Here is a 23,440-nt window from a genome sequence, read left to right as displayed (position 1 = left end):
ATCATCCCTCTGGGAACCAATCCAGGGCATTTTAAAACACACACAACACACCCTGAGCCGTGAGCCGTCATCTCCAGGGCCGCGATAGTGCAGCTCTGAAAAATGCCACCGCTCCGCTACAATGAAATAACAGGTCACAAGGTGACAGTATGAAAACTATTGGGCTGCACAGAGCCATAGGCCATCCTTAGTCTGCTTCTGTTTCCACTCCTCCTCCTCCACCTCTCTGTCTACACTCTGACACCTCATCTTCATCCGAAAAGTCTACCACCCCCCCCCCCCCCCCCCCCTGCCTCTTATTCAAAGCAGTTTCTGCTGGGAAGGGACTGGCCTCTCTCCAGGTCCTTATCACACAGAGGTGAGGGGCCGGTAGACAATTACCCCGGGCCCTGGGGACGGCGCCGGTACACGCACAAGTAGGTACGAACGGCCAGAGAGACACGGAGCGGGGCGAGCCGAGGTCTGCTTTCAGACCGGATAATGAATGGATTACAAGTGTATCTATTGTAGGAGTAGACTGTGCCTTGCAGCACTTGAGGAAGACAAGGCTACATCAGTGAACGCTGCTGTGTCCTCACCAGGGAGAGGAGAGGAGAGGAGAGGAGAGGAGAGGAGAGGAGAGGAGAGGAGAGGAGAGGAGAGGAGGCACTTTTTTTCTCAACAGTCTGTGCTGACCTCTGGAATTGTGCTCCGGGCTGCAAGAACAGAATCAACTGGCAGAATGACTCCAGAGAGGAGAGGAGAGGATGAGTGAACAGAGAGATGTCTCCTATCTTGATACTGTACCACAGCTCTTGACACTGGCTGTCATATCATCCATTCTGCAGCGCGTCTCAATCTATCTGTCTGCCCTGGCCAGAGAAAGGAAAAATAGACTTGGAAAACGTTAATAAAACCCCAACGACCTACAGACCTCAGACAACCCGCCCGCCCATCCCTGACTGCCTGTCTGGGGTCAGAGGCAGCCTGTGTGTTGAACAATGCACCTTCAAGCACCCAAAGAAAATATGTTTACTCTAAAGTACATGTACTGTACTGTACACAAGATGTCACAATAATACCTTGAGTCATGAACCTGTCTCAGTGTGACAGGCTCCTAACACTCCCTCAGTACTTCCTGTGAGAGGAAAGCAACAAAACAGTCATGAAGCCTGGGAGCTCCTGCTGCTGTGTGGTACGGCTTCACCTCGCACCGTTGCATATGTATAAAAATAAACCACCAGTAAATCTTCATCATCACAGCTCAATAGGACACAGGCCTGGACCCGGGCGCTGTAGCCTCTTTGCTGGGCTGTGTAATGCACCGGTTCTTAAAATGTTTTGAGCTATGGGTCCACTACTACATTTCAAACAATCCTCAAGGACCACCCAATCCCACCTCCCCACAACATTATATTTAGTATTAACTGAAGCACAACACATCTATTTTATTTGTGTTATTAATATTGAACCTTACTGATCTTGAAGCAAGATTTATTTTTAGTTGCACGCCGGTGTTGAGCACCAAAAATATCAGATCAGAACGGTTGTGAGGTTGTAGATACTGTACATGATATCAAGTACTTAAAAGCCATTATTTCATTTATACGCCTATTAGTTCAATCCTTTTTGTAAATTTGGTGGAATTGTGAAATACTATTATTATTTAATATTTTTGATACATTTAACGAAAGGTACAATATATTTTTGTAAAAATGTAAAAATACAATTCCATGGACCACCTATAATTATACCATGGACCACTAGTGGTCTATGGGCCACTGGTTGAGAAACAGTGTTGTAATGTATGTGGGGCATTGGAGCGCTGCTCTGTAAATACCCTCCCTGGGGCTTCACTGCAGTACCTGGTGCCTCAGGCCTTCATCCCAGTTAGCAGGCCCTCCAGAGCCCTCATCTCTGTCAAGGGTCCAGAGCTGTCTCCAAAACATACATATCTTCCCATCCTCAGAGTGACGGTGTACAGATAAAATACTCACATGACCTGCCTATATACCCAGTACAAAGTAACTGCATAACATGTTTCTTGTACCTCATAAATTGTTGTATTTGTAAGTGATGTTCTGATCCACCATGAACCGACCCCTGTATGAACCTCTCTGCTTCGAAACTAAATGAAAAACTGCAATTACTGGTATCTTCTGTCTCATCTCCTGCCTCTATGCAGCCCTGATGGAAGCAGAGGAAATGGTACAAAATATTCCCTGTATCCCCTTTCTAATTCTAGAGAGAAATCTAAAACAAAGGGTGTTATCATTTCTCTGTTGTATCTGTTAATGTCACAATGGAAATTTATCCTAATGTCTGTCTTTCACTGAGGTACAGCAGAGAGAGAAAGAGAAAGAAAGAGACAGACAGACAGACAGACAGACAGACAGACAGACAGACAGACAGACAGACACACAGACAGACAGACAGACAAAACAGTGGGGTGGGGTGATTCATGGGGGGGTGTTGAGTTGTGTGATTAGATTTTCATTAGCTCCTTGTTATCAGTGCCTGATCCCATTAACATGTCAGCATGGTGACATGGTCCTGTGGTAAACAGAGAGCCTGGCGGGGACGCCAAGGGCAAGCACACATATTAACGCCGAGATGGGCCGCCACTCGGCCATCTATCGGTACAGACCGCTAATGAGAAAGTCATGAGAGGAAAACGAAATGCAGACGCCAAACACATTCTGCATAATTGTCACACTACTGTACATGCACTTTAAATATATTTGTTGTCTCCATGGGTCCATTCAAACTCAACATCTTGCAGATTTAATTGCATGGCCTCAGGCAGATAACTTGACATCTTAGAATCGATGGTGATAAATCAGTATAATAAGACACTCACTCGAAACAACCCTATTCTCTCTCTCTCTCTCTCTCTCTCTCTCTCTCTCTCTCTCTCTCTCTCTCTCTCTCTCTCTCTCTCTCTCTCTCTCTCTCTCTCTCTCTCTCTCTCTCTCTCTCTCTCTCTCTCTCTCTCTCTCTCTCTCTCTCTCTCTCTCTCTCTCCTTACACAATCACATTACAGACAAAGCACTCCAAAGTACCAAATAACTGTGCCTGTGTTTTTCCCTGGTGGATGGAGGCGCACACGCTTACAGTCCTGACATTCCAGGCTGTCATAAAGCACTCCTCAGCTTCCATCTGCATATTTACATTGGGGGCTTAGGGGGGTGTAAGTTAGGACCACCCTTATTGATGGTCCATTTTAGGTGGAAGGACTTTGTGGGAGGCTGACAGTTGGACGGATTCCAAACCCGGGGCTGAGACGAGGCCACAGCCCCGGCCCAGATTACATAAATCTGAGACAGACATTGATAGGATGCATAGTCATCACAATGACAGGCAGGAGGCTGGGGGGGGGCAGGAGGGAGGCGTGGGGCCGGCAGTTTGCCCATTCCCAGGGGTGTAATGTGTTTGTGATTAAGTGTCAATCTCTGTTTGAAGCGTCGTGCTCTGTCTCAATTAGAGACACTCATCACACTGTCGTCTAACAGCTGACCTTGGCCTCCTGGCTGGTTCACTGCACTTCTCTTTTCAGGAATTTAAAAGCAAATTGCAAAACAATTACAGACACTCTAATTACTTGTTTGTTTGATGTCTAATGGCTTGTTTGTTTCAGGGATCAAACCTGTGACCGTCCAGCTACTGTACAGAGCGGCCACTCTAACCACAGCATTAACAGATTGAGAATCTAAAAAAAGAAAAACCTTGAGTTGCCAATAAAATGTAAGTGAAACATTAGGCAACGAGGCACACGATACACACCGTTTGTTCCAGCACACAGCAAGATAGATGTATGCAATATTCACTGAACCCTCATGATGTTTCATGAACATCCACCAATATGGCACGGTGCCATAAACACTGTTAAGTGGCTTTGGCTGTCGTTTGATCACAAGCACCTGCTGTGGGATAACGAACACCTGATGTTTGCCTGGATGGCTGTGTGGGGACATAAAGGACCACTAGGAATACTGACACTACAATTAAACAAGAAAACAGCTTTCCAAATACAGACCTACAGATGCATAAACAACCGCTGCATAAGACTGTAGCTTGTTGCACTGACGAGGGCTGAGAGTGGTTATTACCTTTTTAGTGTGGCCATCACTTTCCTCCATGGTGGGTAAAAAACTAAAAACAAAACAACAAACGCCCCATACAGCTGAAGTATTTTTTTCTTCCCAGACCATGAAAATGTTGCTGTTTTACAAACTTTTTTTCTGGCAATGGGTTTTGTTTAACCTCCTATCGATCGTTACCTCGGCCAGCCGCAAGACAGTGAATAATTTCTTGCCAACTCTCCACGGTGCCTCTCTGTGGTGTGACATCCTCTCCCTGATGGGGGGGGGGGGGGGGGGGGTAGTACCAAACTCAGTAAGCCAGTCAGGCAACCAGTCAGCCAGCCAGCCTGTGTGCTTTTGTATTGAGGACGTGGCCCCTGAGGACACAACTCTTCCATTAAAAAGATTGGAAGGTAATTACAACAAGCAGAGGGAACACAAATTGTCTCTCCTTATTCCTTCTCCGCTCTTTGCTCATGTTCAGTCCATTTATTTCTCACACGCTCTCTTTCTACATCCCTCTCATTCAAGAACCCCCCCCCCGTGACTCATATTCCCTGTCTCTCTACAACCGCCGCCCCCCACCACCCCCCCCCCCGCCCCCTTGTGAGCCTTGTGGGAATTAATTAGAGACGCTCATAGACGAGGGACTAGGCATCGTCTAGTATGGGAACGTCTGTCCTCTGGCAGGGTGCTGGCTGCTCCAACAGGGATGATACGATGACTGATGTTGTGAGGGCTGTGAGGAGCCCTGTTGAATCCGGCTATACATTTTACACACCACAATGGTGCAACAGAATGTCATTGAGTTCATCTGCACTGCAGTGTGGATCACACCCTATAGGATGCTAATGAAGAGATCAGAAGCAATGGGTTAGATCTACAAATGAAATGATGTAAGTGTTGGCTTTCTATCGTACCATGTGTTCTGTAAATACTTACATGCTGCCAGTGAGCCATGAGGGAAGCTTTTTACAAAGTGATGAATCTACACAATGTCAACGTCACTCTAGTTGTCTTCAAAAAATGAAATAAAAAATCTTAAAAAGCACACACACACTTCAGACAGCTCACTTGAACATAATGAATAAATCACAAAGCACAAACCCCTCCACCCCTCCCAAACTACGCTGCTTTTAGCATCTCTGTGGACAACCTACACTCCACATCTAGTTCTTTCCCGCTTGCTCTTTGTCTGTCAGTACTTTTATCTGCGCCTTGTGCTCATAAAAGGATCAGAAACTGTCAACTGTCAAACGCTGAAGTGAAGCAGCATGGCCATTAAGCAGCAGAGAGAGAAAGAGAGAGAGAAAGAGAGAGAGAGAGAGAGAGAGAGAGAGAGAGAGAGAGAGAGAGAGAGAGAGAGAGAGAGAGAGAGAGAGAGCGAGAGAGAGCACTGTGCCCACTTTCAGAGAGCTTGACAGTGAGCACTTCTAAAAAGCTCTGCCAAGCTCCAGCCTAAAGGGAGCTCCTGCTCGCTGGAGGCCCCCTCCCTGCCTCTAAATGCAGGCTGAAGTTCATCAGTCAGGCTGGTTGCAATCAACAATGGAGCCAGATGGACGCAGGCACATTAAGGGGGCCAGAGAATCAACCGACTGGCCGCCAGGTAAGGAGCCATGAGGAATGCTGTTCTGAAATGATTGGTGAGGAAACATTTCAATTTTGTTCAAAGCTTTAAATCACTTGGGGAAGCTGCGTATTGGAACAGATAAAAAACATTCCAAGAGGATTGAATGGGCAAAGTGTGGTGGTACTTCAGGTCATGCTAACCATTTTGGTGGATTTACCTTTTTAAACCTTTGCTCATCCTGGGAAGCGTTACAGTCATTCAGTTAAGTCCATTCATACAACAATCCCACACTTCCACCTTTAGCCAATGAGCAGCTCTGCATGTAGCAATCTGGGGATATGTGCGTTGCTCGAGAGCTCCTCAGCAGTAAGTGGGAATTGACAGTATTACTCTCCCACACACCATCTTCTTACACAATCTCAAGCTCTATTGCCAGCATTTGGGTCAACACACCTTCATCAGAGTCAGCTGGTTTCCTAACATTGTGGTTCAGAACCATTCAGTGGTTCCAGCAAGCTTGCATCAGTGTGTGCGAGCGACAAGCGGAAAAAAAGATGATGATCAGGTTACAAAGACCAGTCAGGAAACTGACTGTGGCAATAATTATTAATGATTACAAAAAGGAAAAGTGGTGAGAGGGAAAGGGCAGTGGAGATGGTTAAACAAAAAAGTTATATATAAAAAGGAGGAAAGACATGCACATCCACACCCAAAGTTGGGCAGGTGCTGAAAAAAATATATAACATGAAAACCAAAAGAGAACACTTGCACACTGTAGGCGCCAGTTGTCGTCACAGCAGCAATAAAAGATTCTGCAACTGGAGCCCACAGTGTGCGAGCGTTCTCTTTTGGTAAACAAGAAGGTTGCAGCATCAGCAGGACATTATTTGAGTTGAACTAGTTGAAAATGAGGATTTCTGAACATAAAAGCAGCATAAGGAATAAAGATGAAAAATCCCCAGTAGCCAGACACTTTCATTTAGTCGTCCATGATGCATGTTCTCTTACATCTCAGGGTATAGAAGTGGTAGATCCTTTTAAAAGGCTGGTGACAGGGACAGATTCCTGCTACAGAGGGAAGCAGCTTGGACCCACACATTACAAACTGAGAGTCCACATTCTTTGAATGAGGAACTTTTGTTGATTCTAGGTCCTTATTAGGACATTTCAATATGGTCTCCAAACAAATTTCACATATAGTATGAAGATTAGAGCAATTTAGTCTTATCCAGCACATATAATACATTTTCCTGAGTTTTAGTATAATTATTTATAAGCATCTTCATGTTTTGTAACTGGAATATGGCTCTTGATGAATATGTTCCTATGTGTTACTGTATGTTTCAGATATTGGTCACTCAGCTTTATATTCACTGTCTTTCAGTTTGTAACACATGTCATTGTTTGCTGATTGTTATTAGATAAGGACAGTCCATTATGGAGACTTCATTCACACTTCTATTGTGTAATTATGGATCATCTTTCCTGTTGGTGATTGGTCATCACTATTGTCTATAAAACATCATTTCTGCTTGTTGGGATTATTAACACTATAATGACATTGTTATTTTTGCCTTCACTGAATAGAAGATGATGGATTTGTGAGCGTTGCTATTCTGTTTGTATTGCAAGACGGCACAAAACCTCTGCCCAGCTCCGTGTGCCAACTCATTCTGTTGGCTACAGGGAGATACAGTAGCTAGGCCAACGTTGTTTTTGCAAAGAATTTCATTTTGACAACAGTCTGGAGAACATGCCCAAGGATATGTCCTGATCATAAGCACGCACACACGCACGCACGCACGCACACACACACACACACACACACACACACACACACACACACACACACACACACACACACACACACACACACACACACACACACACACACACACACACACACACACACACACACACACACACACACACACACACACACACACACACACACACACACACACCTGCAGTGGGAATCAACCCTGACTGTCTGGCTGCATTCAGGAAGTCTTCAGTGGAACCAGTGTTCCTCTGGTGATCTCTGTGCTGTAAGGAGGGTTAGAGACCCGTTAAGGCCGTGGAAACAGGATTAGTCTGCTGGTCCCGCTCCCTAATTAATTATCAGGGTGTTTGGGCTAATACATCTTGGTTATCTGGGTCTCTAATCAGAGCAGGAGATCACACGGCTCCAACCCAGCAGCAGGATTGTTAAACAGGCCATGCTTTTCTGGAATCAAGCTCTCAGAGATGTGGAGGGAATATCTGCTTTACTTTTTCCTTTAATTCAATTAAAAAGATAGGCCAGCATATTTGATATGCAGAAAGTGTCGAGCATTGTTTAAGATTAGTGCCTAATGCACAAGCTATATTATACTGCAAGCAATTGAATTTTTTAAAATAACGTTGTCTTTATTGTATAATATGCTGGCTGAAGAACAGAATGTCCGGAAATGTCAGGAAGGATTGAGACGAGTCGTCTCGCAGCAGAGGTTCAGCTGAGTGGCTACACATCGTAGTGTAGCTTGGTTGTCATGGTGACGGTCAGACACATTGACAGACATTTAAGTCAGACAAGAGGCTCTCCTGCCCAGAGCCAGACATGTCTGCAGCTATGAGCATAGAGCAGAAGAGCAGTGATGTCCAGCAAACCGTTTCTCACGCGTGATAGTGATATGCAGCAACATTCTGCCAAGACCCGCCCCAGACCCGGAAAAGTCGCGCTGTGATTGGCCAGTGGTCACTTTGAGTGACAGTTGGGGCAAACGCAGTCCCCACAACATCATTTACTATTCTGTGCCTATCGGTACATAACTCGGACGGGGCTGAGTAGGCTCAAAGCGAACTTTGCAACGTTCGGCACGGCAACTCGCGCGCTTTAGCGTGCTCGGTGGTGCCTCTCGTGGCTCAAGTTCGCTTGAGACTGCGCCCCTCCGTCACGGTCCGGTCCAAAAGTATACTTTATTAGCCAAAAAAAAGTTGTCTGCAGTTGTTTGAAAAAGAGTACCTCCAGCGGGATTCGTTCTCGAGCATCAGGGTTGGCAGTCTAACGCCTAGTGAGGCACACCACGAGACCAGATGGAATACTAGGGTTTCGGTCTGTATTAGACTGTAAATGCCCCCACCGTCCCCTCTGGGGGCGGAGTCCTTGTTTTCTCATTTTTGTATTCAGCCAATCGCAGGGCGGGGTTTGGTCGAATGTTGCTGTATAACAATATTACGCGTTTCTCACGCAGCTCTGTGTCTACAGGGGCTGTGTGTGTGTGTGTGTGTGTGTGTGTGTGTGTGTGTGTGTGTGTGTGTGTGTGTGTGTGTGTGTGTGTGTGTGTGTGTGTGTGTGTGTGTGTGTGTGTGTGAGAGAGAGGGCAGATGGACAGCTGCACATCACACATTAGTTACACAAGATGACTCTGGGGTATGCCTGCAGGAGCATGATGAAATCATCATCCATGAGAAAGTGTATTTAACTTTTTGTTACAGGTATTTTTTCGGACTTTCTTTCTTTACAGTATATGATAGGACAGTGGAGAGAGACAGGAAACAGGGGAGACAATCAGGGAGTGACACGTAGCAAATCCGCCGCTGGGCTTGGTAATTGAACCCGGGACACGCTGTCAGACATAAAAGCCCATAAGGTACGTGGCTTAACCACTTGGCCATCAGAGCCCCACTTTTTAGAATGTAATCCTTCCCACAAGTTGGACTTTCAAAATTCCGAATTTGTACTGTGATGAAAAACATCATAATCACCAGGCAGAGTATAAAAGGATATGAGTTTCCTCTGAAGTTATGATTATGTTTTTTTCAACTGCTCCCTGCAGAGCCCATTGGCTCTCAGCAAGGTGACAGGGAAGGCGTCCCACACTGTGGTGGGAGCTGGAACTTCATAATTATACTGTCAACATAAAATTGATGCAGGGTTTCCACATTTCAGTAAGCTGGTTTCAAAAGTGCCATAAAGTGACACGAATTGAACAAAAAATATTGTCACAGCATCACTCCTTCACTCAGTTTGCCTACATAAAACAATTATTATACAACAAATATGACAACAGGAAGTGTATGAGTGCATGGGTGTTCATGAGAGCGAGGTTCATTTGCGTTTCCTGAGAGGTGCCTGTGTGTCGTTCCCATCCTTCACATATGAACAACACTTATGGTGGAGCAAATGACTTCAGACAGCTCTCTGTACAGAACTCCCTGCAGTCATTAGTTGTAACAGTCTGGGAGTGTTCCTACCAGCACTCCCACACTGTTCAGCCTAGTTGAGTCGCAAGAGATTCAACTTGTGAAATCGCAAGCAGTAAGTTGCAACGCATTTCTGATAACACAAGTTGCAAATCTGTGTAACATGTGACGTTATATAAATCTCTCTTTCTCACACACACACACACACACACACACACACACACACACACACACACACACACACACACACACACACACACACACACACACACACACACACACACAGGGCAGATTGCCCAGGGTTAATAACAGCTCCACCATCCAACTCTCAACCCATCTCAGCTCTATTAAAAAAAAACACTTGTTATTGCAATTCATGATACTGAGTGCAAAAGCTTGACCTGTAATTTCTGCCAAAGGAAAACTAATAGGATGTGACCTTTCTATTCTAGTCTAGTCTTTCTCTAAGCTCACGTACAACGCTACTTGGAACACAGAGGAGTTATTGAGCTGAGGCGAGTCGGTGACTAATTGCGTTCCTTTTCATCTTTGTTTTCAGATAACTTCACTGTAAGCCATTCATAAGAATCTAATTTAAAAGGCAATGGGCCTATCATACAGTATGTATTAATAGGAGAATAATAAAGATTGGCAGAGGTTGAGCAGGTAATTATCACTGCTCTGGTTAAAAGCATGGACATGCACAGAATGCTAATAATATTGGCACACTGTCGCCGTCTTAAATCGTCCCTGTGAAAATACGGTGTAAAAATAAACCTCCTCTCATTACTTCACATATCACACTGCATGTTCTGTTTATTCGCACTCATAAAACCAATTTCCACTTCTTCCTATTTCCTTGCTCATCAGCTCACAGAGTGGGTAATGTCATAAGGAGCCACTGAGGAGCGATGGACGGGAGAACAGCCAAGACATTAGACGCTAGTAAAGAGCTGGCAGATGTACAGAGTGCTTTATAGCCAGACACACTCCAGCCACAGCGCTCCAGGGAAAATAAACGCCGACCAGCACAGGACGGAGCATGAGACCGCTGAGACCTGATAATATATTGCTTATTGTGTATAATTCAAACATCCATCCATCTCCGGCCAGCCGTTCTGCTTGCATCAGGCCTTTTCCCATTCATTATAATATCAGTTAACACAATTATATGCAAATAGCTCCACCCAGAAGCAATGCCTATACTTATTAATTACCCTGACAGTGTGTTGTGCAGAAAAGAGTTATTATGGTAATACCAGAGAATTAGATTGTACCTGAGATGAGGTGAGAAAATGAGGATAGCACTGCAGGAGGGAAATAGATAAGAGAAAGAACTTACACTGGAAGAACGCGAGCGAGCAAGCGAACGCACGCACGGACGCATGAATGGGATGTGATTGCCAGGACAGGGCAAACATCTTTGGTCCCCATGTAAGTGCGCTCACCTCTGAACTGAAGCTTAATTTAATTTATACTCAAGCTAACATAACACCACACAGTGATGTGTTGTTAGCTTGACGACGTCCTCAAAGCTGGAGTATAAATCAGGCTTTGATGTAGCTCATCGACGGTAGTGAAATTCAAGGACTTGTCCTGTATGTTCAAGTAGTTATTTGGGCTGTTTTGTAGACACTGTGCAACGTGTGCACAAATATTTTGTGAGCGCCTCAAGGCACGTCCACCGTTTCCCAGATCGTCCCTCTCAAGTGTGAGCCCAGGAAACACGTGGCATCACATTAACAAACAAATGGTAGTAGCTTCATGCTCCCAAAGGAGAGACCGCCCCCCCAAGCTAAGTGCTCAACCTTTCAATGAAAGCCAAGTGTTCACTAGAGAGCTGAGCCTTCCAAGCAGCAAGTCGGCCAGTAGGTAATGATATAAATGCAACAATATGACCTGTAAGAACAAATATCATATGTTCACCAGACCCTAGTTTCCATGTAGAACGGAATGATGATGAACGAGCACAACTCTGAACTTTAATTTCCTTGAGTAAAGAGACACTTTGACACTGATTATCATATCAGTTGACTCGGCTGTAGAAAATCCTACAAGAATTATCATAATAAAAAACACCTTTTCTTCCCATGTGATTTCAGGGCACATGCAGAGAGATTTCCCACTGACATGGTGACACATTTGTATAAATTAATACAACTGAATAAAAACAAAGTATTTTGAAGGTCTAGTGCCAAATGTGAAATTGTCCAAATTACTGAGTCAGGTATGATGAAGGTCCCTATGTCCCTATGACCGATATATTGATTAATAAAGTAGAGAGATGAAGATGAATGTTCTTATCTAAGCAGATTAATTCACAGCACCAGACATTTTGTGGGTGTGTATTAGGGCTGTCAGTTTTACTCCCTAATGCCATTTGAATTCCAAAGCTTATTTTTAATATTCAAATATATTTGAATATTTAAATGATACATTTTTGCTTTGGCCGTGGAGAACATCCTCTCTGCTCCAACCGAAGTACCCGGGATGCACAAATAGCGTCATATGCCAGCTGGGCAAGGTGGGGGTACTTGGTACATGACTTCCCCCACCACTCCAGTGGGCTGCTGTCGGTGGGTAGTGGGGTCTCACTCTCGTACGACAGCATCTCTTGTTGTCATGTCTCCCATGGCACCTATTGTAGGACCACATTGGAAATAAGTGTTTCATTACGCTTCATGTGTATATTCTGGGTTGAAGTTATATTGTGTTTACTTAAAAAGAAATAAAAATAAAAACATCATGGATCTATGGCACCGTTTGACTATAAAAAATCCGAAACAGATCTCCCATGGTGCTAAGAGCTGTCTTGGGTGTCTTCTCCTGGCGCAATGTGCCTGTAGCCACGGCTGCTCCTTCAGCAATCACATCCTGCTCCTCTTCAATCCGCAGCAGTTCCCTTTTAACTTTCTCTGTTTTTGGCCGCGTTCCAAATGAACCAGACGATGGAAACGCGGGTCGAGGTAGCTTGCAGTGTGAAGTAGCATGAAGGCATCTTTGTCCTGGCTGTATCTCTTCTAGAGGTCAGTTGAGATCTTTTGTTTTCATGTCATTGAGTGCTGCTGGGCCGTCAGTGGAAGGCTGGAGTTGCGACAAAAGCACAAACTTCAGGGGAAGAATGGCTGGTGCTGTTGGGAATCGGTCGCTTGATAAAGCCTCAGTGGCCGCTTTGAAAGGCTTAAGCACTTCTCTGACCTTCTCCATAAGTGTCCACTCATTGGTACTCAACTCCAGACGACTGAGTTTCTTATCCATGATTACCGCTGCTACGGGAGCTTGTTGCTCAGCTGCCCGACACACCATAACTCGGTGCTGTTTCACAGAGTTATGCAGTCATTGATTAGCTTAGCATTTGTGACTCCAAGTGTCTTCTGCTTAGACTCCAGGAGGTACATGTCTGAAGCAGACTTGTTGAAATGCAGTGCTGTGGCCTTTAGTCTGCTGACCGGAATTTCAATAGCCCGCACTGCTAGACCTTTCCTTACAGCCAGGTTAATTGTGTGAGCCATGCACAGGACGTTGATGGCATGGAGGTGCCTCTCCACAGTGTTAATATAATTAGTTGCGTTGTCCGTGGTGACGGAGAGAACGGACTCACGACTCACGACTCACGTTGTACTTATTGAGTATGTAGTCTGCAACATTCCCAGCAGGGTGGCTTTTCTGGGCTTCTGTTGTTTTGAGACATCTTTCAGCTACCATTTCTCATTTATAAAATGTCCGTGGCTAGTGACGTCCACCCATCTGTGGTCAGGGCGATCTTTTCGCCATTAATATTTGGTCAGACGTTGTTTTGAGTGACTCATCGCAACTCTGTCAGTGATTGTGGTGCAGCTGGGAGTTGTGTACCTTGGCTCAAGCTCCTGGATAAACTCTTTGAACCCAGCCCCCTGCGAGAGGTTAATCGGCCTCATATCTTTGCAGATAAATTGCGACAATTTATTTGTAATCGTCGTCTGGCGAGCAGCTGGTTAACCTCGCGACAAGGAAGGAGGCAGGAACGAGGTGATCCTTGCCTGCTTTAACTTTGGTTCATCCACCTCCGTCATCTCGGCAAACGTAGCAGGGTGTACTGATGCCTCATATTGCTTGTAGTGGTGTGATATTTAATTTTGATCTTGCATATTCTGCAGATTTCTCTTGTTATTTTTCAGTTTTTGGATGGAAATCCATAAACTTTCCACACATCACTCCTAAAATGATCAGGAGTGGTGATCTCTGGTGCATCCAAGTTGCTTTCTTCTATGTTTACAACTTGCTACTAGTGAAGTATTGCTGTGCACTGCAGCGCTCGCACTCAAGCAGTATTGTGGTATCACGTGACCTGACAAGCACGTTTTCACATGCCTGTAGGCAAGCAGCGGGTGTGATTCATATCCTTAGATTTGTTAATCAATACATTTAGCGAGTGGGTAAAATAAAATTAATAAATTAAGAAAATTACATTTGAAAGGCAATCTAAGCAATCAAAACGTATAAATTATTTTCGAATCCCGAAAATTGTTCTGACAGCACTAGTGTGTAGGATGATCTCTCCTTGACCAAGAACAAAGGCAGAAGACATACTGTACATTGCAAAGCTTTGAAAATTAGCTGTGCACAGACAGACACACAGACAGGGGCAAAACCATAATCTCCACCACCTGGTCTTCTGGCCTGGTGCAGATAATGACCTCAAACACCATTTCCCTGGTGTTGTGTTGGAGGAGAAAAGTTTTAACTTAATTTAAATCAGGCTGCTAACTCTCCAGCTCCATATGCTAATGTGTGTAAAGCCAAACATAAATCTGTATGTTTGGCTGTAATGTGATTGAGCTTCAATTATGCTGTTAAACAACCTCGAACCTCCCTCGTAGAAAGACACTGCAGCCAGGAGGGGCTGTATTATCATATCTAGTTTGTGTGTTTGTGTGTGTGTGTGTGTGTGTGTGTATGTGTGTGTGTGTGTGTGTGTGTGTGTGTGTGTGTGTGTGTGTGTGTGTGTGTGTGTGTGTGTGTGTGTGTGTGTGTGTGTGTGTGTGTGTGTGTGTGTGTGTGTGTGTGTGTGTGTGTGTGTGTGTGTGCGTGCGTGCGTGCGTGTGTGTGTGTCAGCTCCATAACAGACTGTGGCTAGACTAAATACATCAGTAAATGATATACAGTAAGTCACCTCTTGAAACCACTCACTGACTACGTGACTGCTGTAACTCTCTTTAATGATCACTTCTTTACCTCATAGAAAAGACAAGCTGAGGTTTGAGGTTTGTTTCCCTAAAAGATTCCCTAAAACATTTGAAGGGCTTGGTTGAAGTGAACAAGAGTTTGAGAGAACTTTGCTTTCAGACTTTTATACAGGGCCACTGCAAATACTAAATATCTTCTCATTAAGCAGGGGCTAATGAGTCCCCCAAAAGAAGACAAGACAACAAGACATAAAGCTGGTTTATTACACCTCTAGGAATAGGAACATGGCCACCACAAGCTAGAGTAAACTACACACCCTGTTATCTTATCTCTAATTTACTTTATCAATGGGGGCTTTTAGCCTTGCAGCACAGGCCAAGCTTTTCACATAAAGCTGATGTGTTGTTGGGTCATTATATTAAGGTTTACTCTGCTGAGACTGAGTTCAAGCTCCATCTATTTGCCTGCTTCCCTCAGGTCTTGACACACACCCTCAAATCTCCACACAGGAGAAGTCCTTCTTTCTCAAAACATGTCCCCCCAAGACAAACACTGTGCAATTAGCCTGTTATTTCATCATTTCAGGGAGACAGCACATTATTTCCAAACAGGTGAGGAGGGCTTAGGGCTTAGGCCTTCTAATGTAAAGTTTGGTCAACTAATAGGCAGCCAATGAAGGATGATATTTACACATCATTCTTCCAAAGCCTAGGAAAAAATAAAAAGCTATGCAGAGTGTTTTGTTTACCAGGCCTCTCTACAAATCATTCCACTTTCTTGAAAGTAGTTTTGCTGCTTGATAAAGTATCATTTATTTCCAAAACATCAAAGGCACTGAGAGAGAGAGAGAGAGAGAGAGAGAGAGAGAGAGAGAGAGAGAGAGAGAGAGAGAGAGAGAGAGAGAGCTCATGACCACACATGCTCCAGCCTTCACCCGATTTCAAGAAAAAGACTTGTGTAGTGTGAGATGCATAACGATCTGATGACTCCCCGACAACTTTAAAAGTCGTACAGTGTGTGGCTGCCTGAACAGCTTACCCCCAAACGGTCATCATGACCATCTGAGAAGCCATCAGCTGGGTGAAGCTGAAATATATTTTTTCCCATGGGATTAACAAAGGTCTCCCCCAAAAGTCATTATATTGTGTCTAATAGCTGCTACTCTGCACATATTGACCTGGTACCAGACACTGACTCAAACCCATGTTTCAAAGAATTTGAACATTTTCCTTTTACGTGTCGCAGCCCTCACGGGGTGTCAGGCCATTATTAACTCACACTATCTGCTTTGAAAATCAAGGAGCTGTTCAACAGCTGTGTGCAATGAGTAGGTTTGAGGATATTAAAGTCAAGAGTCCTTGCTAACGCAAAGTATAGGACAGGAGACAAGCTCTTGTTTCTGTAGCATCATGTAAAGACGCATGGCAGTCTGTTGCAGGGCTTAATCATTTGGAACCTTTGATAAAAAAAAACGAAACAAAAACAATCAATGGGAAGAGGATCTGATTCTGCAAATAACTGAGTAAATATGGCAACATAATGCCATAATTCTTCTTCGAGACTTGTAATTATTCAAGTTATTCAGCACCCTTTTCATCCCCTATCGGGTTGGTGAAATTTGTACTAGATACAGTACAGTTTGGCAATACATTTTATACATACAATACATTCAAGGTCCTAAAAATACCCATAACACCTGCTTCTACTATTGCAATATGTGGGGTTCTTCCAAAGAGACCTTCACAAACAATAATCCAGAATTCTGAAAATGTAATCGATTTAACAACCTTTTTGCTAAAGTTCATACAAACCTTCATTGCAATATCTGACAAGTGTCTTAACATTTTACTATATCTGTCTGTCTGTCTGTATGTCTGTCTGTCTGTCTGTCTGTCTGTCTCTCTCTGTGCTATATAAGACCTTTAACAAAAAAGGAAAATAAAATGATAGGAGCTAATTTCATTAAAAAAGGCATCTTGGCCCTTTTTTACTTTGGTCTTAACACGTTTCCCATGCATGAGAAATGTAGTGTCTAATTTCTCCTGGGAGCTCCATGCTCTGCTGCTATCTCAGCTGTGTTTACTAATCTTCCCTGGATACCAATTTCTCAGCAACAGAAAGTTAATAGTGGTCCACTGTAAATAGACTTATCTCATGAACACGAGCTGTCCCCTCGCACCTTGGCTGCCAAGATGGTGGATAGAGACACTCCCAGCGTGATACACAGCCCGGATACATCACGATTAGGAGTAAAACATGCAGAGATGCAGAATTCTGATGCAGATATACCATGAAGAGAGCACGGTGTACAGTCAACAGGAGTAACTATATATACTATATTATTATGTTATGATACTTCATCATCAGATTAATAACATGACTAACAGTCATGATGCTTCAAGGCTGTAGTTTAGAGAGGTCACCCGGTAATCAGAAGGTCACCTGATCGCCTCCCAGCCCGCCCATGTCTACGTGTTGAAGTATTCCTGAGCAAGACACTTAACCCCTAACAGCTTCCCCCTGAGCGCTCATCACGGCCATCTAAGCAGCATCAGCTGGGTGAAGCTGAAACAGAATTTTCCCCATGGGATTAACAAAGGTAAGACGTTCCACACAACACCTTGGCTCTCAGAAACAGCTCACTGTGACCTCATCATGTTCAGAATATACTGTAGCATCTTATTTCCACCTGTTGTTCCATTCTAATGAAGGTCGTCTGACGAGGCAGTAAGCTTTAATTAAACCTGAAGTGAAGAGTATTAATTATCCTGTCGTCTGCACTGAAATGCTTGGTGGCTGTGGGCAGATTCTGCCTGGAATACTGATGATGCAGAGGTGAGAGAGGTGCAGTCCAACTGTTTCAGGATTATCATTACATTTATCAAACCAGGTGTTCTATGTGCACAGAGCCTGGGGGAGGGGCATGATAGAGCTGTCACCAATCTGAAACACAAGCATATGCCTTTAAAAATAGCATGGAACATCTCGACATAGTCATGGTGTTCCTCAGGGAAGCTCCATGATCCCTCGTTAAATTGTTTATTTAAATAACCGCTCTTGATTAGTGTGTACCTTGTTATCTTCATGTTTGTCCTCCTCATCACCTCTATTTGACTTTTTCTATTTAATTTTGGCATCACACTTATTTGTTCTGCCACGTTAAGTTGCCACATCAGTGTACAGTTGCCGCATTATCTGTCCTAATTGTCTACCTCTTTTGTTTCAATACAAAATTAACATGATTTTTTTTAACTTTCTCAGTGCCAATGAAATAAAAAAATATGTTTTTTCTTTTTCAAAGTAAAAAAAAAGTGCTTAGGAAGCGAGATACAGCCTTTTTCAGTTATAAGTTAAACAAGGAGTGGATGGAGCTGCAAATCTTCAGATAATGATATATTGGGTTATGAACATTATTATTATTTTTTTTAACTCTGGATTTTTTGTTCTTGGCACTGAGGGCATTCAGAAAAAACTTGGGATATCTCGTTGTGTGGCACTGAGAGAGTTAATGTGCAAGAATCAGTTTTGTCAATTCCCCCTGGTGGAGTATTTGCAAATACGGAGCGAAGCAGAGGAGCTCCTCAAACTATGCATGCCATCTCCTGGTGGCAGGTTTGTGTTTCCATTAGCCAAGGCGAGCCTTGTTAACATCAAAGTGATGCTCGGGAATTAGCAGGAAGCAGACACCACCAGGTTGCTGCCTGCTTGATTAATGCTGATGAATTACAAATGGACGCTGGTCGTCTTAAAGTTGATTTGAGCGCTGTCACAACGTGTCAGCCACACCACAGCCACATGAATGCATTCATCCGTCACACTGAGCGTCTGCTAAACGCCTAAATTGTAAATTGTACACTGAGGTACATGTGGTGGTGGATTTCTTAAACTCAAACAGCATCTGAGTTTCCACTAAACACACATGGTGGGTGTGAGCCTCCCGGCACCCACTGCTATGGATCTAGTCCAGAAGATACACTGTAAAAATAGCCAAACAAATAAATGTTAGAATACTCACCACGCAGGAGGTCAGCACTGGCATGAGGTGTGTTGTGCGTCCGGAACAGCTGCCAGTCAAAGTCGTCCTCCTCCCCCTGGGTGAAGTCACACAGATTGGGGTCTGAATCCTCATCGAAGGTACAGCCAGCCGCTGAGATGACACAGAGAAACAATAGTGGTTTATGACAGACACATTGTATTGGACTGTGCTGAAATCATCTTTATTAGACAAATATGATTAATAATTGGTGGTCCTGGACCACTACCCAATTACTACAAGCTCCAGGAGTTTGAGGTCATACAATCTTATTGGCTAACCACCCTCCCAGATACTTACCCTGACCTTAACCACATTAAAACCCATACAACCCCTAGACACATGACACTGATAACCTGCTATTTTTATGCACTTTGTGTTCCTGCTTCTTAATTTGTATTCTCTCTTCCCTATTCTTACTTTGTACTTGTAACTGTGGTGTGAAAATAAAGTTGTCCAGTAACACACGGTAGAGAGAAGTACCACAGTCCCTCTTCAGAAACATTCACTTGACCCAATAGCCTTGGGCTGCGTTATTGTGGATATGTGAGTGTATGGTTGTAGCTCATCCAGGCTGCATTCCACCATGATCTCACCTCTGATCCCCGTCCCTTTTACTCAAGGTGGGACAGATGCCAGACAACAAACCCACATCCATTTCCCACTCCACCTTTCACCCAGACATCCATTAATAACAGCCAGCCACAAAACAACCACGGTGACATGGTGGCACGCTCTCACCAAAAGCAATGTGCACGTACAGTACGCTCATCACTTTAAATTACAACCAATCAAACTATGGGCTGTAATTACCCCTGACTCAAGTTCAGTTAAAATCAAAGTCTCCCTCCAAATAAAACATAAACAAGACCACACAAAGCTCAAGCATGTAGGCCCACATACAGATAGCAATACCGCTCAGGAGGGCTGGGACCCATAGGGAATGTGATGATTATTGTAATACATCAGAAGCTGCCATATTCCATGCACCAAAAAGCGAATTCTTTCAAATTGTGTGTAATAGCTGCGTTTTTTATGGCCCAGAGGCGCTGAATAATGCGGTGTTGTCTCTGCTGCCTGCATCTGTTGCCATATCTCACATTAGCTCAATGGTTTGAAAATGACCCACTAACATTGGGCAGCTTGAAAGATCCCTCGCTCACGTGATGAGGAGCTCATGCCAACGATGTCGAGGGACACGACGTGATAACGACCCAAATGACCAGAAGCCCATCCTGAAGGTGACCCCCACCATGCGCTGTGGCTTTATTACAGCTCATTCTTCTGGCTAATCTGCCATTAAACAAATGGTGTAAATGTGACATCCAGCAGACACACGGCTGCAAGCATGGCCGGCTCACTGTACTTATGATTCACAACGTTCATTCATTTCAGTGCTACTGCGGGAGAAAACATAGAGGTGACATGTTCTTGTCATCATTGCCATGTGTATACATGTGTTTACAGCAGGATTAGGTTAGGGTCAAATCGGTTTTATACCAGCACCCCGTTTTACAGGGAATTTGTTTTGCTGACATGAAGCATAATTTAAAAATTAATAATACACTGTATACGAATATTTACAATTAAATACATGTATAACGCCATGATTCCTTCTGATTTTGTCAATGTAGTTTAAACGCTAAAGAAAAGTGTTTCTATATCTATACACATGTAAAGCATACATATAGCCAACCCTATCTGTTGCCAGAACCTTAATAAAAGAAAGAGTTAATGGGAAGGATACATTTGTCTTTTTGCAGTTATATGTGCAATGTCAAGGGTTAATTGTCCCGCACTGGAATCTATTTCTAATATAACTGCCAGAGATATGAGACCTGACACATCCAAACGCTCTGCCACTATATCATTCCCTGCTGCTTCTGTCAATGAAGCCTGCAGACTCTGGCCTACAAAGACTCATCACCCAGGAGCAGGGAAATGAGAGCTGAGCGCTGCATGGGAGCCCAGGCCAGGGCTTACCAGGAACGTCATCTCCAGAGAGCCTTCTGGATAGACATGGCTCATCTGTCAGGACAAAGACAGGAGCACTCGCTGCACCAATCTCCACTATTTCCCCTGGAAACAATGTGTCAACGCACAGTGAAGGCATATTATACTTTATAATGTGATGCCATGTCCAAAAATCATGGCTGAGATATTGCCATGTAAAACAATTTCACATGGCTGAAGGCTACTAGAAAAGTACATATACAATATGTATGTATGGACTGGTAAGGTTCTGCGGTTCTGCGGATCTAGAACACACCACTGCCAGCCAACATTTGACAAAATGACCATTAGACAGGCTAGACAGGATAAAATGAAAGCAGTTAGCTTCCATGTGTTCAAAGAAACGAACAGATCATTATAGGGAGAAATGGCACTATATTGACTGGGGCATACTATGGTCCCGCACTTAATTCTATCCGAACCGATTGATGTCAAGTCTGGATATTAAAACTTGTGTCAGTTGTTTATGTCACAAGTCAATCAATGAGATTTGAAATGTGAGTTTGCTGGAGTGGTAGGATTAGTTTAGTAGGATTTTTTTGTCCATGAAAAAGACATCTGGAAAAAATGATTTTCTTTTTGTGTTTTGCTTTGCCACATCGTTGCCGCGAATGTTGCAAACTGCGGTAGGCACTTCATCTCCTAGCTTGTGAGCTAGCTTAGTCCTGAAAAGAATATCCTATGGAGTGATATGTTTTACAATTCTACGCTGTATAAACTAATTTTGGTCAGTGAGACGAATGAATGGCAGCAGAAAGACTTGTGTCATCTCGTCTCTGTTCATTTAACAGCAACCCGACACTGGCTTTGTTACAGCCGAATGTGTACTTCGCCACACAGCGGCCCCGCGTGTCAAAAATAGCAGACCTAAAAGCTCACAACGCGTCGCACCCGCAACACATTGTGAGCTTGTAGAGCTCCTATTTGTTCTGTACGGCGAAGTAAAACTCCAGCTGGAGAGCGGAGCTGTTCTCACATACTTTCATTTTCTAGCGGAAATTGGCAATCGTCGATTTTTGGTCTGACAGTGGCCGATAGTAATATTTTGGCATCACCCAACGTTAGTAGAAATCCAAAGTGTTCCCATATTGGGCGTGTCGCATTACTTTTTGAAACCAGGTCTCCAGCTGTTATTTGACGCGCTGCCATTCTCTCTACTGCTGCCCTAATTGAACAAAAAAACAGCTGATATCAAAAGGTTTGAGGAGAGAGCCCAAGAGAAGAGACAAGCAATACTCAACAAGGCCATGGATGAAGAATGACAATGATGTGTTGTATAATTTGTATAATGGTCAAAGCATCAATTTGTTTAACAGCCTCTTCAGGATTTGTGAGCGTGCGCATCATGCATGCGTGTGCACGTGAGTAAATGTTGTGGGGGGTGCCCTACTTTGATATGTGCATTTAATCAGTCTCTTTTGATGGGTATTATCGTGTCACCTGTGTGAAATCCATTTCAGCATCTTTCTCGTTGTTAGCTCATTAGGGTGTTTGCTCAGCACAGTGGATGTTACTGGATCTCAGCTCATTACCGTTATTTACATAAACACTCATTTAAAAACAGATTACAGCTTTCCACGTGGTTGAATTCTTCTTTGAATTTGAAACAAACTATTATTGATTAAAAAAAAAGAAATGACATGAAATAATACAACAGGGAGCTCAGCCAACAGAAAATGTATGTGGAGGTATAACATAAATAAATGGCTGGTCAGTTCTGCTCTATAGGTTCCCTACTGTATTTAATCAATTAAATACACACAAAAGGCTCAGCAAAGCCTCTACTGCCTGTCGCCAGAAGAAATTCGGGGTGAGCCTCCGCATTCTCAGGGGTTCTACAACATCACCATTCAGAGCATCCTGAGTAACAGCACCACTGCCTGGTATGGGAACTGCACCACCCTCGACTACAAAGTGGACAAAGCGTGTGGACAGCCCAGTACATCGTTGGATGTGAGCTTCCCTTCCGCCAGGGATTATATGAGTAACGGTGTGTAGTCAAGGCTTAGCGTAACATCAAGAACATTCATCACCACAGCCATAATCTGTTCCCAACGCTGCTGCGACCACGGCAAAGCAAGGGTAACCGGTGCATCATTAGCCAAAGCATCAGTCTTCTGAACAGTTTTCACCTGGCAACCATCAGACTGCTGAACAAGCACTGAGCCCTGTCACCATGTTGTATTGCCTTTTAACCATCCAGATGAAACTGTGAGTTTAAACCCCATGGTCTGTTTTTCATAAATGTATCCATGCACACACACACACACACACACACACATTTATGCTCTGTTTTTTCATAAATGTATCCATGCACGCACACACACACACACACACACACACACACACACACACACACACACACACACACACACACACACACACACACACACACACAGTATACACAACTGC

At 43.9% G+C, this 23,440-nt stretch overlaps 2 protein-coding genes across 3 annotated transcripts in view; both read right to left on the bottom strand.

Moving 5' to 3' along the window:
- Positions 1 to 23,440, bottom strand: part of LOC311042431 (H-2 class II histocompatibility antigen, E-S beta chain-like) — a 458,449-nt gene that overhangs the window by 286,196 nt on the left and 148,813 nt on the right. The gene's annotated exons all lie outside the window — the stretch shown is intronic.
- LOC311042421 (receptor-type tyrosine-protein phosphatase U-like) overlaps positions 1 to 23,440 on the bottom strand; it is a 191,896-nt gene that overhangs the window by 126,313 nt on the left and 42,143 nt on the right. For both annotated transcript variants that reach the window (XM_084053146.1, XM_084053147.1), the window contains exon 2: positions 18,998 to 19,129. In XM_084053146.1, the coding sequence (XP_083909272.1) occupies positions 18,998 to 19,129 (132 nt within the window). The remainder of the gene's footprint in view (positions 1 to 18,997; positions 19,130 to 23,440) is intronic.

Source organism: Gymnoscopelus microlampas (assembly GCF_963454915.1).
Source record: "Gymnoscopelus microlampas genome assembly, chromosome: 3".
Taxonomy (NCBI): Eukaryota; Metazoa; Chordata; class Actinopteri; order Myctophiformes; family Myctophidae; genus Gymnoscopelus; species Gymnoscopelus microlampas.
This window is presented reverse-complemented; position numbering and strand designations above follow the sequence as displayed.